This window comes from Quercus lobata, chromosome 10 (genome assembly GCF_001633185.2).
Source record: "Quercus lobata isolate SW786 chromosome 10, ValleyOak3.0 Primary Assembly, whole genome shotgun sequence".
NCBI lineage: Eukaryota > Viridiplantae > Streptophyta > Magnoliopsida > Fagales > Fagaceae > Quercus > Quercus lobata.
Window position 1 is genome coordinate 40,031,619 of NC_044913.1, and position 15,876 is coordinate 40,047,494.

The 15,876-nt window shown below is 35.0% G+C and overlaps 2 protein-coding genes across 2 annotated transcripts in view; both read left to right on the top strand.

Annotated features, from left to right (window-relative positions):
* The window catches only part of LOC115964743 (F-box protein At4g09920-like), a 36,203-nt gene extending 28,115 nt beyond the window's left edge, over positions 1-8,088 (top strand). The window contains exons 3-4 of the mRNA XM_031083999.1: positions 5,336-6,175; positions 7,807-8,088. Of these exons, the coding sequence (XP_030939859.1) occupies positions 5,336-6,175; positions 7,807-8,088 (1,122 nt within the window). The remainder of the gene's footprint in view (positions 1-5,335; positions 6,176-7,806) is intronic.
* Positions 8,089-9,151: 1,063 nt separating this feature from the next.
* Positions 9,152-15,620, top strand: LOC115964007 (alternative NAD(P)H-ubiquinone oxidoreductase C1, chloroplastic/mitochondrial). The gene is made up of 11 exons (XM_031083295.1): positions 9,152-9,373; positions 9,557-9,744; positions 10,481-10,576; positions 10,750-10,816; positions 10,916-11,099; positions 11,584-11,677; positions 11,800-12,012; positions 12,366-12,770; positions 12,927-13,003; positions 15,048-15,151; positions 15,240-15,620. Exons 1-11 carry the CDS (start codon positions 9,310-9,312, stop codon positions 15,377-15,379), a joined length of 1,632 nt encoding a protein of 543 aa, XP_030939155.1. The 5' UTR covers positions 9,152-9,309; the 3' UTR covers positions 15,380-15,620.
* Positions 15,621-15,876: the final 256 nt, after the last annotated feature.

A 15,876-nucleotide genomic window follows, 5' to 3' on the forward strand; every position in this document is an offset into this window, starting at 1 on the left:
GCCGTCACATAAGAGAATACAAGGAGAACATATGCAAAAGGTGACCGATGCCTTATTCTCTTTGAAAGAAGCTACTGCGTCTTTGCGCCTTAGGGTTTTGTAACCAAGTGTTTCTTAATCTTCATTGTTGATGAAGTGAAGAACTTTGCAGCCAATATCTTCTTCAAGTTGGTGAGTTAGTCACATACTGGGATCCGTGCAACAAAAAGGGTGGCGTTCATATATTGAAGAGTTTAGAGGTTCTGAAGCAGTAGAAGGTTTCTACTGTAAGTTCATATACGGGGATTGTAGAGTCTAGGGACAAAAGTTTTGTACTAAATCTGAAACTTCTCTTTACTATAGTGGATTGCTTTTCGGGAAGGTTTCTCCCCAAGTTTTTTACTGTGAAACTGGTTGGTTTCATTGATTTTCCTGGGTCATCATATCTTGTCTTATTTATTTTTTTGCTGCATGATTTTGACATGATATTGATGTTTGTTGTTTTTACAAGTTTTATTCCTAATAAATCTAATTAACAACTTGAGTTTAAAACTTGTTAATTCTATCAACTGGGGTCTAAATTTCCCAACAGAGAGAAATGTAGGCAACAAAGAAATTCATAGATATTGCCAATGAGGTTGGAAAGCGCATTACATACAACATTGTGTTCGTATTTTTTTGTAAACACATGAATACACAAATTTAGAGGGGAATCTGGGCAAATGCCCTTTTCGCGCAAATTATATAGCTTTCTGCCCCATTTTCCAAACTAATTAAGAAAATGCCCCTCTTTTGTAACTCGATTTGTAGAAAATCGAGTATAAGGCGATCAAACTTAAAAAATATAAATATAAATATAAAAAAAAAAAAATTGCATGGAACTCAAGTTCATGGAACTCGAGTTCCATAAAAAATGCCATTATAGGCCTCCATGAAACTCTGCTATAGGTAAAACTTAAAAAAAAAAAAAAAAAAAAAAAAAAAAATTGCATGGAACTCGAGGTCATGGAGCTCGAGTTCCATAAAAAACGCCACTATAGGTATTTAAAACGCCACTATAGGGCTCCCTAATGGAGCAATCAGACTTAAGAAAAAAAACTTGCATGTTTTAAAACGCCACTATAGGCCTTCCTATGGAGCAATCAGACTTAAGAAAAAAACTTGTATGTTTTAAAATGCCACTATAGGGCTTTAAAACGCCACTATAAGGCTTTAAAAAATTGCATGGAACTTGAGTTCATGGAGCTTAAGTTCCAGTAATTTTTTTTTTTTTTAATTTTCAATTTGTTATAACTCGATTGTCCAAAAATCGAATTTTGAGTTGAAACTCGATTTTTATAAAATTGAGTTACAAAAGAAGGGTATTTTCCTAATTAGTTTGGGAAAGGGGACAAAATGTTGTATAATTTGCGCGAAAAGGACATTTGCACATTTTGCCCCAAATTTAGATAACGTGAGGAAGAAATTGATAATCAATGTGATAATTCAATAACATACCCTACTATTCAAAGCCAGCAAACAAAATATAATAACTTGAAAATTTTGTCCTATCAATTAGAAGTGTATAAATTAACTAAATAATATGAAGATTCTGTATTTTCATTTCAAAATCACCACGGCTACCCAATATCCCACTAGCCTACCAGGCTAATGAGCAACTCGACACCATTAAGGCCCGTGGGTAGCATAGTGGAGCAGGCCAAGGGTTGGTTTTTCTGCCCATGGGCACCCATTGTGTTGGCACATAGTCCAGCACAATTTGGATGGGGCGACACGTCAAACTTGATGCATGAGATAGTAATCATACTTTAATATCACACCCCTAAACACTAGAATACTTAAAAGTAATTATGCTCTTTCAACCAAAAAAAAAAAAGTGATTATGCTTGTAGGGTCTCGTTTTTCAGCCCAATACCACACAGTGAGTGGGATCTTGGACCAGCGAGCTCAATACAATGAATTTGTAGAGAGTGGGCTAGAAGGCTAGGCCTTGGTGAACAGACAGTCGTTAGTCATGGTGTTTATAATGATCGCACAGAGGTGAATTGAGCTTATCCAAGAAGACTTTCTCCTCGGCACGGCCTAGGTGGCTCCAGTTCTTGGACCTTCTCCCAGTCCCCTTTCTGGACTGCTTCTTCCTCCTTTTATACTAACTTTTTCCCTCCCCCCAACGTCCACGTGTAGGTTCAGCGTTATAGGGCTGATACTTATTCCATCAGCCCATACCCAAAGTGGTTGGGGGTGGTTGTAAAAGCTGAATAGCACGACTCTGTCAGGTGCAGAGTACTTAATTGCAGTAATGGCAGCCTTTCCCTTGCTTTTTGTCGTTTTAGTACTGTTCCTGTTCGGCGAAATAACTCGGAATGTCATCACTAGGACCGAGTTGCTCCATTTGCCCTCGGCTACGTTTATGGCCGAGGAGGGTCCTTCCCATGGCCGAGGAGGATCCTTCCCATGGCCAAGGGGTGGGCCTTCCTTGGATCGGGCCTTGGACCCAGCACAGATATTGACATGGGCTTCCCGGTTTTATACCCCCACAATGCTAAATTATGTTTTCTAAATATATAATTTTCCAATAGCCTATTAAATTTATTTTTGAAAAAAAAAAACGATACATTTTATTTATTAAAAGATAGAGAAAGAAAAGGTCAAAAAAATATTTAAAACCTTAATTAAAATTTTTATTAGGTTTTGATGTTAAAAAATTAAATAAGTTTTAAATTCCTTGATTAGGTCCTTTAAAAAATAACTAGTTTGTAACACATGTTTACACATAAAAACATTCAACAACACTGATGAGGTGGTCTCACCTCTTTATTTTTTATTTTTTATTTTTTTAAGTGTGGTTGTCATTTTGATTTTCATGTTAAGTATTATAAATTGGATACTTGGAATCAAAATTAGAATATAAAAAAAAAAATTGGACATTGTTGTAAAATTAGTTGTAATTAAAAACTAAGTTAGATTTGATTTAGATTTTAATTGCGCTTCAACTTTAATATAATATACAAATTTGGTTGGGTTGATCTACTAGTCAAGTTAATTTGCTTATTTTTTAGGACAATTTTTTTTTTTTTCATTTGGTTTTATCTTTGGTTGTTTCACATTTTTTTCACTCTTAAATCTTTTTCTTCTCACTTTTTCAATTTATTTTCTTCATGATTCTCAATCTTCTCTTTCTTTGAGTTTGGTAAGGGTCAATTTTCCTCCGCCTCTTTGATCTCACAGTCTCACATAGTATTTATTGATTTGTTAGTCTCCGATCTCCCTCTTCTAGGAGGGCATTACCAACTATCAAAATGCGAAACAACCAAAGATAAAACTAAAAAAAAAGAAAAAAGAATTGCCCTAATAATATAAGGGAAATGCTATCGAGTGCCCTTAGGGCATTGATTAACACTCCATTTTAGAAAAGTTTTGACATCACTTTAATGGAAAATGAAAAAAGTTGTCAAAATATTAATTGTTTTTTTTTCTTTTCCCATAAAAATTTTATTTAACTGGATTATTAACTGTAAGGTTGAATTTATTCAATAATGTGTTAGTTTTATTCCATGCCAAATTTGCTTGTAATTTAGCAATTAGATACCCTATATTTAGGTGAGATTTATGTAAGAGTAGTGTGTGAAAAAGTGTGAAGAAAACTCAAGATGTGTGTACTCAAAGGAGTCTTGCGACTGGCAAGTCGCCAAAGTGGCACACGTGTGGAGCATGCAGATGAGTTGAAGGGTCACGACAATTGGAGCATTACAGGACAAAAATTCCAGTCTAGCTAGTAGTTAGCTCGCAACTCAGACTCGCGACTCGTTCCAGTCGCTTGGTTGAGTTGCCAGAATGCCTTGTTTGGATGAAAACTGACTTTTCGCATTCCTCATACACTCTATTATAAATACTCTTATACCCACGAAATGTAGATAGCTTCTAGAGAGAAACCCTAGAGAAAAACAAGATTGACTCATCCACAATTTTCATCACTTGATTCTCTAAATTCCTCTACTTTCACCCTCTCCATTGACTTATCCTTGAAAGATACATTTGCCAAATCCTTATCTCACCATACCCATATCAGTGAGGAGGTGTTTTGGTGCTTGGGAAGCAGTTCAAAAGGAACCAATTTATTTGGTTAATGCAATGGGCTTATTGCGAGATCCAGTAACCTAGAGAAGACAAGATTCAGCGTAACCCTATTGGAGCAAGAAGCTTGGAAGGTTGAGGTGCATTGGGTAGATTAGGCTTGGAGGGTCTTCTGCTATTCATGTATCCCAACTTCATTCTCTAGTGGATTATTAACCGCTTGAAGGGCGGCAGAAAGGTTTTTTGCCGAGTACTTCGATTTTTTCTTCGATAACACATCGTCGTGTTATCTTTGTATTTGCATCTCTCTTTCCTTTCTCTTTACCTTATAACTGCTGCTATGTTGGTTATTATTTATGGTTTAGAGTGTGTTACCAATTTGGATATAGCTTATATTTCATATTCCGCATATATTCCGTTTGATTATAAGCTTATGTTGGTAATTTTGTATTTGGGGGTCTAAACGTTCATTGGTATTCTATACGCTATTTGAACTTTCGTTAACCAGTACCTTAAGAGCACTCATTAGCATGACCCATATTATAAAAATACAATAATAACACTAGGAGAACAATATTGGAGGGTTTTTTTTTTTTTTTTTTTGAAAGGAATATTGGAGGGTTAGATAGGTGTTGTATGTATTATTAGAGTATTATATGTAGTATTATTATTGTTATCTTTATAACGTTAGTTATTATACCCTAGTCTCTTAATCCTAAACCTTCTCGGCCAGTTCTCCTTCTCCTGGTTGTACTAGGAAAGGTGTTGGTCGGTGAGTCGGTGTTGTATAATTTAAATACCCAACTCTCTGCTAAACAAACTACCCAACTCTTTTTTTTTCTTTTTCTTTTCTCCTGTGTTTCAATTTTGTTAAATTTAGTTATTCAATTGTTTGTGTATCTCGTCTTCGGAGACTCGGGTGGAAAAGACGCTATCACAATTCACAAGGTATTATTCTTGGTTATTACTTCTCCCTATGTATTTTTCACATAAATTTGTTCTTAGTCAAACTCTTTCTTTCTTTTGTAGTGCAGCTCTCCATTAATCAAGCCCACCAATTTATTTTATTTCAATGGAGAAGACATTGCTGCTATCTTCTGACAAAAAGGTAAAATCATATCTTTCACAGAAGCTTACCTGTTTTTTTTTGTTTGTAAATTTTTTTGGGATTCTTAGTACTCAGTCACAGTGAACCTTTTTCAATCTGTGCATTCTCATTCTAAAGTTGATTCCTTTTTGCCTTGTGCTTTACTTTGCGTATTTGGTTTTTGAAATCTTATAGTGCAAGAGGAAGGTTGAGGGTTTGGATGATCTGATAAGTCGGTTGCCCAATGAGATTCTCATCTATATTCTGTCTTTCCTGTCAAGCAAAGAAGCATGCAGAACTAGTGTTCTTTCCCATACATGGAAACATCTATGGCCATTCTTCAGTGGTACTTTAAACTTTGACGATCCAAGCACAAGAATGGACATTGCATTCAGAAGGAAAAAAAGTGAATTCGAAATGAATAGGTTTGTCGAAAGGGTGAACTCTATTCTAAAATCACATCGAGCCTCCACTTTAGAAGGGTTCAGAGTTAAATTTGAATTAAACAATTGTTATAAACATCACATTGATAAATGGATTGACTTTGCAATCTCAAAGAGAGTCAAGAGCCTTGAATTGGACTTGTCAAAATGCACATTTGAAAACGTTTATGAATTTCCACTTGAGCGTGTCAAAGTTTCTGTTGGAATCAAGTCTTTAACTTCCCTCACTCTAGAACGGGTACATGTAACTAGCGAGCTTCTTGAGAACTTTCTTTCCAGCTGTCCCTTGCTTGAACTATTACATGTTAGCAGCGTTCGCGTTCTCTTCAATCTAAAGATTTCCGGTGCATCATTGAAGTTGAAGTTCTTACAGATACATTGTCCCCATTGTAAGATTGTCGAGATCGTTGCTCCAAATCTTGAGTATCTTGGCTTTGATGGTATAATAGATTTTCATGTTGATTTTGCACCCCGCCTTCTGAATGTATGTATTGGTGGAACGTCTTATGGTATGAGGAATGCATTTCGCTCACTATCAAGCTGTCTTGATCGGCTAGAGGGTTTGATGGTCGACTTTATCATGCTTGGAAAAGTAAGGACATTAAATTTCTTTTTTCTTTTTTCCAATCTCTCGCCTACATCTTTATTGGAAAAAGTTAACAGATAGCTTAAGGGTATTGGTTTAGAAAATACTTCTTAAAAAAAAAAAAAAACTTTCTTAAAATGATTAATTATCAAATGCCTAAGAGCACCATTAACATAAACCATCTTTATTTGGTTATATGCACTTTTCTCTCTCTCTCTTAGATAAATTGTTCTCTCATCTTTAGTTCGTTCTTTACAGGATAAATTAAAATTCCCAAAAGGTCAAAAATTAACCAATCTTAGACGCCTTATATGGAGAGTTTTGGCATCCGATGGAATGAGCCTCCGCTGGTTAGTACCTTTGATTGAAGCGGCACCTAATTTATGTAAATTTACTCTAGAGGTGACTGTTCTTACTTTATACTAGCTTGCCATTTAGGCTGTGTTTGGTTCAATGTAAAATATTTTCTGGAAAATATTTATTTTCCAGAAATGCTATTTTTAGGAAAAGAAAATATTTTCAAGTGTTTGGTTGCATTATGAAAATTGTTCTAGAAAATATTTTCATGTGTTTGGTAACATTCTAAAAATGCTATTTTCCTATTACTTTCTCACATTTTCTCACCCATTTTCTCAGCTACCAAACAAATTTTATAATAAAAAATTTCAATCTATAAACTTAAAAAAACAAAAATCAAAACAACACCATTCATTAAACTCCACCGTTTGGTCAAACTGAGAGGGGGAGGAAGAGAGAGTGATCAAAAATGGAGGGAAAGGGAGAGATCGGTCTGGATGATGGGTAACGATGAGAGGGCGACGAGATCGGTGATGGATAATGACGGCGTCAATGAGATCGGTTTTGGGTGGATCGGTCTGGGGTGATGTGATCTTCGGTGGATCGGTCTTCGGTGGGGTGCGATTGGTCTGGGTGGATCAGTCTTCAGTGGTGATGCGATCTCGGTGGTGGTGCGAGATATATGGCGGTGCCGGTGCTGGGGTGCGATCGGTGGATTGGTAACTCTCTCTTCTTTCTCTCTCTCTATCTCTCTCTTTGCGCGTCTGACCCGAAAATGGTTTGAAGTGAATATAGAAATGTAAAAACCATTTCCAAGTCAAAGCCTCATTTTACACTATCAACTGAAAATATTTTCTGGAAAATTTATTTTTCATGCGCAACCAAACACCTGCATTTACGGAAAAGCATTTCCGAAAGTGATTTGAAGCCAAAACAAACACAGCCTTAGTATCATTATAGCTTATTATTCTTTAATTTGGGTGATGCAATTTGCACATTGACTGTTGGCTCATGGTTTTCCATCTTTATATCTATTTAAAAGATATTGCTTAAACTCGACTTGTCACTTGCAATTGCAGTAAGCACTTATATAATTTGATTATTAGCATTAAAAGTGGAGAAATGATTGCCAAGTTCTCTAATCGGTATCAATAGGCCTACTTGTCTCTTTTCTTTCTTTTTTTTTTTTTTTTTTTTTTTTTGATAACTTTATTTAATAGTAATTTTTTTTTTTTTTTTTTTTTTTTTTTTTTTTTTGATAACTTTATTTAATAGTAATATTTAGATTATCTTGCACCCTGGCATGCATGATATTCTTATTTTCTTTTTCCCAATTGCAGCTGTCGTGTATTGACCCCCCGAGAAAAAGAAAATTTAGGAAGGTGATGAAATATCCGAATGAGCACCTCGGGGTCAAGGAAGTGGAAATTGTGGGATTTACGGGGCGTGAAATAGACATGGAGCTTATTAATTACCTACTCAAAAGTGCCACCCAGCTTGAGAAGATTGTTATTACACCTCGTTGCGAAACTGTGAAGACACAGAATATTAAAGGTGCCAGAGAATTGGCTAAGGAGCTAGAAAAAAATCTACCCGTAGGAGTTGAGTTTGTTTTATTGTAATCGTTGTCATTATCTCAATTGGGCATTTGGTTTACTGTGATGTACACTTAATGAGGTGCATATTATAATAAAGTGACATTAAGGTTTTTTATTTATTTTATTCTTTTTAACATTATCATAATTTAAAATTATAAAATATATCACATCATCTTAATCTTATCATCTTTTTAAACAATGTAATGTTGTATTTTTGTATTAAAATTAACATTAATATACCCATAAAAAAAAACATTAATATAAAATTACAATAACATAATATTACAGCATTACATAACATCGTGGCAAACCAAACTTCTCCTATATGTAATGAGTTTGAATTGATCCTATTTGAAGGGAAGGGAAAAGTTAACCGATGCCTAAGAGTATTAGTTTAAAAATATATTTTTAGAAATTTTTTATAAAAAAAGAAAAAAGCTCCAAAGGCACTCATTAGTATGATCGATATTTGAATGTTGACTGATTTTTATATTTGTTTATTCTGTTATCTTAACATGTGAAAAATTAATGATGTCGCCAGTGGTGTAGTAGGAACTATTTTTAAAAGCTTTTTATGGAAAAAAAAAATTGACTATTTGGAAAAAGTTTTATATTTCCCATAAGAGTAATATTAAAAATTTCTTAAATAGTTCATTATAAAAAATAAAAATAAGTAAAAAATTAAACTATGTATTTAATTCTTATCTTTTACATTGTATTTCAATTTGTTCTTTAACCTCTCAGTGCCATGTCAATTTAGCTTCTGCTATTATCTCTTATATAGAAATTACTGAATTAGCTAACAACCAAAATAAATAAAAATTAGTTTATTGTCAAATCCACATACACTAATTTTTTATTTTGTTTGTTAGACATATTAATAATTTACATCTAAGAGATAACAACAGTGGTTAAATTGGCATGATACTGAAAAGTTATGAACCAAATTGACACAATTAAAAAGTTAAGAATCAAATTGATTTTTTTTTTAATGTAAATAAAAAAACCAAATACATATATAATTTATTAAAAAAAACAATAATAATATTTTTTTAAAAAAAATTAAAATGGAAGAAGAAGAAGAAGTAACGCGGAGTTTGGGCGACCATTGCAACGTGCGCTGTGGCACTGGTAGCGTGGAACCAAAACAGCCATATATAACATAAAAAGGCCAATTCACTCTCTAAAAGCTGTTACGGGTTAGACTCACTAAAATCCCTAATTGCACACTCGCACAGATTGGTAATGGCACACATTGCGTTATCTACTTCAGCTTCAGCTTCAGCTACGCTACTCTTACCCTTCAATCGTATGCTATCTCTTTCTCTCTAAACATTGGCCTCTTAGAAAATGAAAGATTTCAGAAATTTTATGTATGGATAATAACATGTTTACTTGTCTGAGAATGATAACAATAAATAAATAAATAAATAAAATGGCACATATAGCTAAATACACTGCTCTTAAGGTTTTTTTTTTTGTGGAATTTCAGGAGGAGCAAAGCAATGGACCAACAAGCTATTTCCCGGATTTCCGAAAAGATATGGGACCGGTTTCTCGTTATTTCCGAACAAAGTAGTTAGATACGTTGGTTCGGGTGCGACTGTAGCGAATAGAGGTGTTGTGGAGATTTCTGAAGGTGAAAAAGCTCCGAGGTCTTATGTTTGGCAAGACAACAAGGTTGCCCCCCATGTGTTAAATTTATTGATTTACTATTGCAATTGAAGTGTGTCTCATTTGTAATGCAATGTCCATTGTATGTGTTAAAGCTATTAGGAACTCGTGAATTTAGTTCGTTGGAAACACCAAGAATTGTCAATTGAGTTGCAAGACTCTTGGCAACTATTCACCAAATTTATATATATTTATTGGTAATTATGCACGCACTCGACGTTTGCAAGTGGAGGAAGTGCCATTTGAGCTAGAGCTCAATGGCTTTACATACATTTATATAATAAAGCATTCTTAAATTACTTTGTTGTCAATGTTGGATGACTTTCTTGTGCTTAATTTGAAGTTGACCATGCTTTATGCTGCTGCATCAAATTTATTGTGTGTTACACTCTAGAAATTGCGAAGAAATATCTTAAACTTGGTGGTTATGTGTTATTATTTTAAAGCCTTACCTTGGTTTGGGTCTCTTCACCTAATAGCATATTGTTTTGGGTTGGATGTTCAAACTTCAAACATGGTATCAGAGCCTAGCTTCTATATATTCCTGGACTTCATTAGTCAGGCTCATATGCATCTGTTAGGCTGATGAGTGATGAGGCCATCTGTCTCTATTTCTGTTTGAGTCTGCACATGATAAGTGGTGTTGTTAGAGAGTGCCACCTTCAGTTTGGGCCTCTCTAACTAACCTTATGCTTTTGGGTTGGATACGCTAACATTAGTATCAAAAATGTTTTGCTTACAGAAGCCAAGGGTGTGTATACTAGGTGGTGGATTTGGAGGCTTATATACTGCTTTGAGACTAGAATCACTTGTGTGGCCTGATGACAAAAAACCTCAGGTAATTCGTGATTAAAAACAAACAAATAATTTAATCACTTGATTTGTTTGCCTTAGCTAGCGGCAGAGGTGCCCTGTTTGCTTGGGCATTTTGTGAATTTTTTTTTCATAGCAACATTTTCACTATTCAATTTGTTATGTATCACCTTTGAAATGCATTGGATATGGGACTAGGTGCTTCTTGTCGACCAGTCTGAACGTTTTGTTTTTAAGCCAATGTTGTATGAGCTTCTATCTGGAGGTACGTCATTCTTTGGGTTAAATCACATTTATGTTCTCCTAATCTATCTAAATGATCTTATAAAAGTAGGGGATAAAGTAAGTATCTCTTTGTATGCAGAAGTAGATGCATGGGAAATAGCTCCTCGTTTCTTGGATTTGCTGGCAAACACCAGTGTGCAGTTTTTTCAAGACAGGGTAAAACTATTGCATCCAGCCGATCATTTGGGAATGAATGGGCCCTCCAGATCTCGTTGTGGAGGAACTGTGCATCTTGAAAGTGGTCTCCTTATTGAATATGACTGGTATAGTGCTTATTATTGACACACCTCATTAGAGTTTCTACTTTTTTTAAAAAAAATCAGTCTTTCTTACTCTTTTTTCCTTTCTGTTCCATCAAAGATATATAATGATAGGTGCTGCTCATTGTCATAATCTTTAATTTATACTTAAAATATGTAAAAGACCAGGACCTGTTGGTTTTTTAGTTTTAGAGCTCCCTAAGTGATCTCAGAGAAGAGGTTCCTTCTTGCCTCTGTAATATATGGGGTGTAGGATTGATTACATCTGGGTATGATGCAGTGTAAGGAAGTCCTTATATGTACCAAAAGAACATGCAAATGAAAAACCTTGTATCAATATAAAGAATTTGTTTTCAACATTCAGATTTCCCTATTAGCATGATCTAGATTGACTTTGTTCTCGTGGCTTTAATGTAAAGGTTGCTTGGCCCTACTGATTTGAATTTTCTTTCTTTTTAATTATTGGTCTTTTACCCTGGACAGCCAGGCTGGTTCTTGCCTTGGGAGCTGAATCAAAACTTGATTTTGTACCAGGAGCATTAGAGTTTGCATTGCCATTCTCCACCCTGGAGGATGCACACGTGAGTGCTTGACTGAAAATAATTTTTTTCATTCTATGTTATCTTTTGATAGACCATTAGTTTTCTGTGTTGCAACAAATTAGTGTTCCCTTCCTTCACATGATAATATTCTTGCAAAGCAGAAGGTTGACAATAAGCTAAGAACACTAGAGAGGACGAACTTTGGCAAGGGCTCTCCGATTCATGTGGCTGTTGTTGGTTGTGGTTACGCTGGGGTTGAGTTAGCTGCCACAGTAGCAGAGAGACTGCAGGATGGAGGGATTGTGCAAGCAATTAATGTGGATACCACAATCTGCCCAACTGCCCCACCTGGGAATAGAGAAGCTGCCTTAAAAGTAAGTTGTCTGGAATTTGGATTTCATGTTTCTTGAAAGATTATTTGTGTATCACTGAACAACAGCTTCAGAGTAATCCTTTTAGCTGTATTAATAGATGAATTTATTTGTTTATAGAATTTAGTAATGTGAACTTGGTGAAATGTTTAGTACTTGGAATTTGAAACCCAACTCCCAAGAGTCCTAGCTTCAGTATGTGACTTAACTTTTTTCTTTCAAGTCTATCGCAGAGTAGATTTTGTTGTTCTTCTCCAAGAAAGTTCCAATTTTTGTTGCAACCTTCTCATTATAATTATTGAGAGTAAATTATATATCTGCCCTGACAGCACCTTTTTTTTGGCTGTTGGTGCTAGGTTCTTTCATCTAGGAAAGTTCAACTACTATTGGGTTATTTTGTCCGCTCTATTCAGAGAGTGGGCAATGCAGAAGCTTCAGAAAAGCTGACTGACAGTGGAGCAGTTCCGGGTATTGCTGCAGAACATGATCATGAGAAATATATATTGGAACTTCAACCTGCTGAAAGGGGATTTCAAAGGCAAATCATCGAGGCAGATCTAGTATTATGGACTGTTGGATCTAAACCTCTTCTTCCTCTGCTGGAACCTGGTGACAAGCCTCATGAGCTTCCCCTAAATGCTCGAGGACAAGCAGAAACAGATGAAACCCTTCGTGTTAAGGGTCACCCTCGCATATTTGCACTTGGTGACTCTTCTTCTTTAAGAGACTCAAATGGAAGGCTTCTTCCAGCCACTGCACAGGTGTAATATGTAATTTATCTTCATATAGCCTGTTATTATAGGTCAATAAGGATTACGGGCTAAAATTATCAGACCTGTTCATCAATATATACATTATTCTTTTTGGTAGTAAAGTCAATTTTATTATCTGATGACTTGTTTCCATAAACCTTGCAGGTTGCATTTCAGCAAGCAGACTTTGCTGGTTGGAACATATGGGCAGCTATCAATGACCGTCCTCTTTTGCCATTTAGGTTGGAAACTCATACACTTGCTAGTATCATCCTGACAACCCAATAAAGGATTAATAAAGCCAAAATAAAACCCGTTTTAAATTTTAAGACTCATTGACTTGACCTTCAAAATCATTTAACACTTTTCTCATTCAAATGTTGTATGTGAATTCCACACAAGAAAATCTTTAAGATGCCAAACTTGAAATTACAGAAACTTACCTTTTCTTGTTGCTTGTCTGCATCAAATTTCAGCCTAAAAACTACTTTAAACAGCCTAGCCCAGCGATATTATTTGTGAGGCTTTCAACCTTTAATATTAGGGGTTTTCCTATAGCATCTAGCAAGTAAATGTTGGTTGAGCTACTAAAATTCCCATTGTGATGTTTGCCTTGCAAATGGTTTATTCATTTGGCTTGTTAGTTTAGCTATAATGTTCCCTAAGACAACATGACTTTTAGAGATGTCGAGGCCCAAGCCCATTATATTATTAGTCAAGGTTGATTGTGTTATCTTAGTTTTCTTATCAAAAAAAAAAAAAAAAAAAAAGATTGTGTTATCTTAGTTCAAGTTTATTGTACTTGGAATCCAAATCCTACATAAGTGCAAGTAGTCTTAACTATGTTATCAATATTGTAAGTCTAGTGTTAGTCTTTTAAAAAATTCATTGTAATAAATAGAGCTGATTATTAAAGATGTAGCTGTTTGAGGTTTTTTGTTGTAGATGTAGGCCTCTAAGGCTGAACCACATTAATTCCATATGATATTTCTCTTTCTTCTTTGATGTAAACATAAAGAGTTCGAGGAGAAACAAGATGAAATACCAAACGAATTCAATAATTGTGGTCTCAGATGTTGGACTTTCTTGATACTTTTAATAGGATGCTTCATCTATGATTGAGTTTCATCTATGATTGAGTTTTAGTATTAAGGTTCTTTAGGTTGGAAAATTGTTGGTTGAGTTTTTATTAAGTTTTACTAGATTCCAGATTTTCTGGAAAGGACTGTCAAAAGTTGCTCAAAAGGCCCATGAGTCTTATTTTATGTTTTCAGTCTTTTTTTCCATTGATTTCAAAGTTCTTAAGTACTTTTTCTTTGTGATTAGAGTCCTTGTCTTTTTAGGACTATTTTATTGAGGAGTCCTAGTCCTTCTAGGAAAGGATTTTGCAATAGTCTATATAAAGACATTATTGTAGGCAATAACGTTAATAGGGAGATTGAATTTAATAAAATATTGACAGCTTATTTTAAGCTTTGAGGATGTGATTACCTAGGGTTTATTTTACTTTGTTTCTTGTTCTATTCATTATTTTAATCTACTTATCAAAAATATATATATATATATATATATTTTAATCTAAACAACCATCAAACTCATTCAAGATCTCATCAAAAACCCTAATTTAGTGCTGAATTTCTATAGATCCTACCTCAAAATTGGTATCAAAGCTCATTATGGCTTCTGTCATGCGTCATTCTTCTATTTTCTTCTTCCTAATTTTTTTTGTGTCGCCTTTTCTAGCATGAAATTAGAGCTAGATCTTTGTGGCCTCCACTAACCCCTAGACTTAGGTTTCCTCTCACCACTGCTGCTAGCCACTCCTATAGGGGTTCAGTCACCTTTTTCCATTTTTTTTCTTCTCCCCCCCCACCCTAAATAATGACAAAATGATAACTATAGATGTCCAAAGTTGTTTGGTTTACTTCCACGACTAACTTATGGTTGGTGCATTTAATCAATCAAACAACAGTGTATAACAATTACTTGAAATGCATTTGTGTGGTTATAGTCTAGATTATGGTTTTGGGTTCTGGTTGTATATTTCAATTCAAGATCACCTCTCTCTCTGTTGAGCTTGGTGGCCATGTCATATGCCTGATACTGCAAGCACAGGTGGCAGGCACCACATGTCCTCGCACATCTCTTAACATTTTATGTGATTATGTTGAGCTTCTTGGTTGTACAATGGTATTTCATAGGCTATGTTAGATACCCTTATATACAAAGAGAGGGTGGGTGAAAATCTTTCATCAGTTGTATGTAACTTACCCATTTGGCTACCAGGTTCCAGAATTTAGGTGAGATGATGACTCTGGGGAGTAATGATGCTGCTATTTCACCAAGTTTTATAGAGGGGCTAACGTTAGAAGGTCCTATTGGTCATACTGGTAAACTTCTTTGCAGCGCACCCTTATGTTCCCCATTTTCTCTTTACTTTCTGTAATTATTTATAGTCATGGATTCAATTTTTTGCAGCAAGGAAAATAGCATACTTGATCAGATTACCTACAGATGAGCATAGGCTTAAAGTGGGTATCAGCTGGCTTACAAAATCTGCTATAAATTCAGTTTCATCGCTGCAAAGCACCCTAAGTAAGGTTCTCTCAGGCTCATAGACCATTCCTTGTCTTTTTTGTAGAACATGGTTAATTAGCTCTTCCAGTTGTACAGTATTTTTTTTTTTTCTTTTTCTTTTTTTTATGTAATGACTTTTAAAATTCCACTTGATTTCGAGAAAGAGGGACACAAATAGTCATAGAAAGGATACTATATCTGGCTAACAGTAGTGGGTTGAACAATTTGATTAATGTTTTTTATCTATAGAGTTTTTCTTAAGTAAGACGAATGAAATATCAATATTGCCTAAATCTTGCCAATCAGCCTATTAAAATGAAACAAATGACGCTCTTTCCTTGAGTTAGAAGGAATATATGATATGGCGTGTATTTTCTGTCCTTTTTGTTCTGTCTTTGAAGTTATAATGTGCGATCCATGAATTATATAAGCTTGGTGTTAAATGTCAATGACGCTACCTCAAAAAACCTCTTTTTCCTGGAAAAATTGGGGGTTGGGGAGAATTCGTAGATTCAAGATTGGTTGACTTGGTATGTAA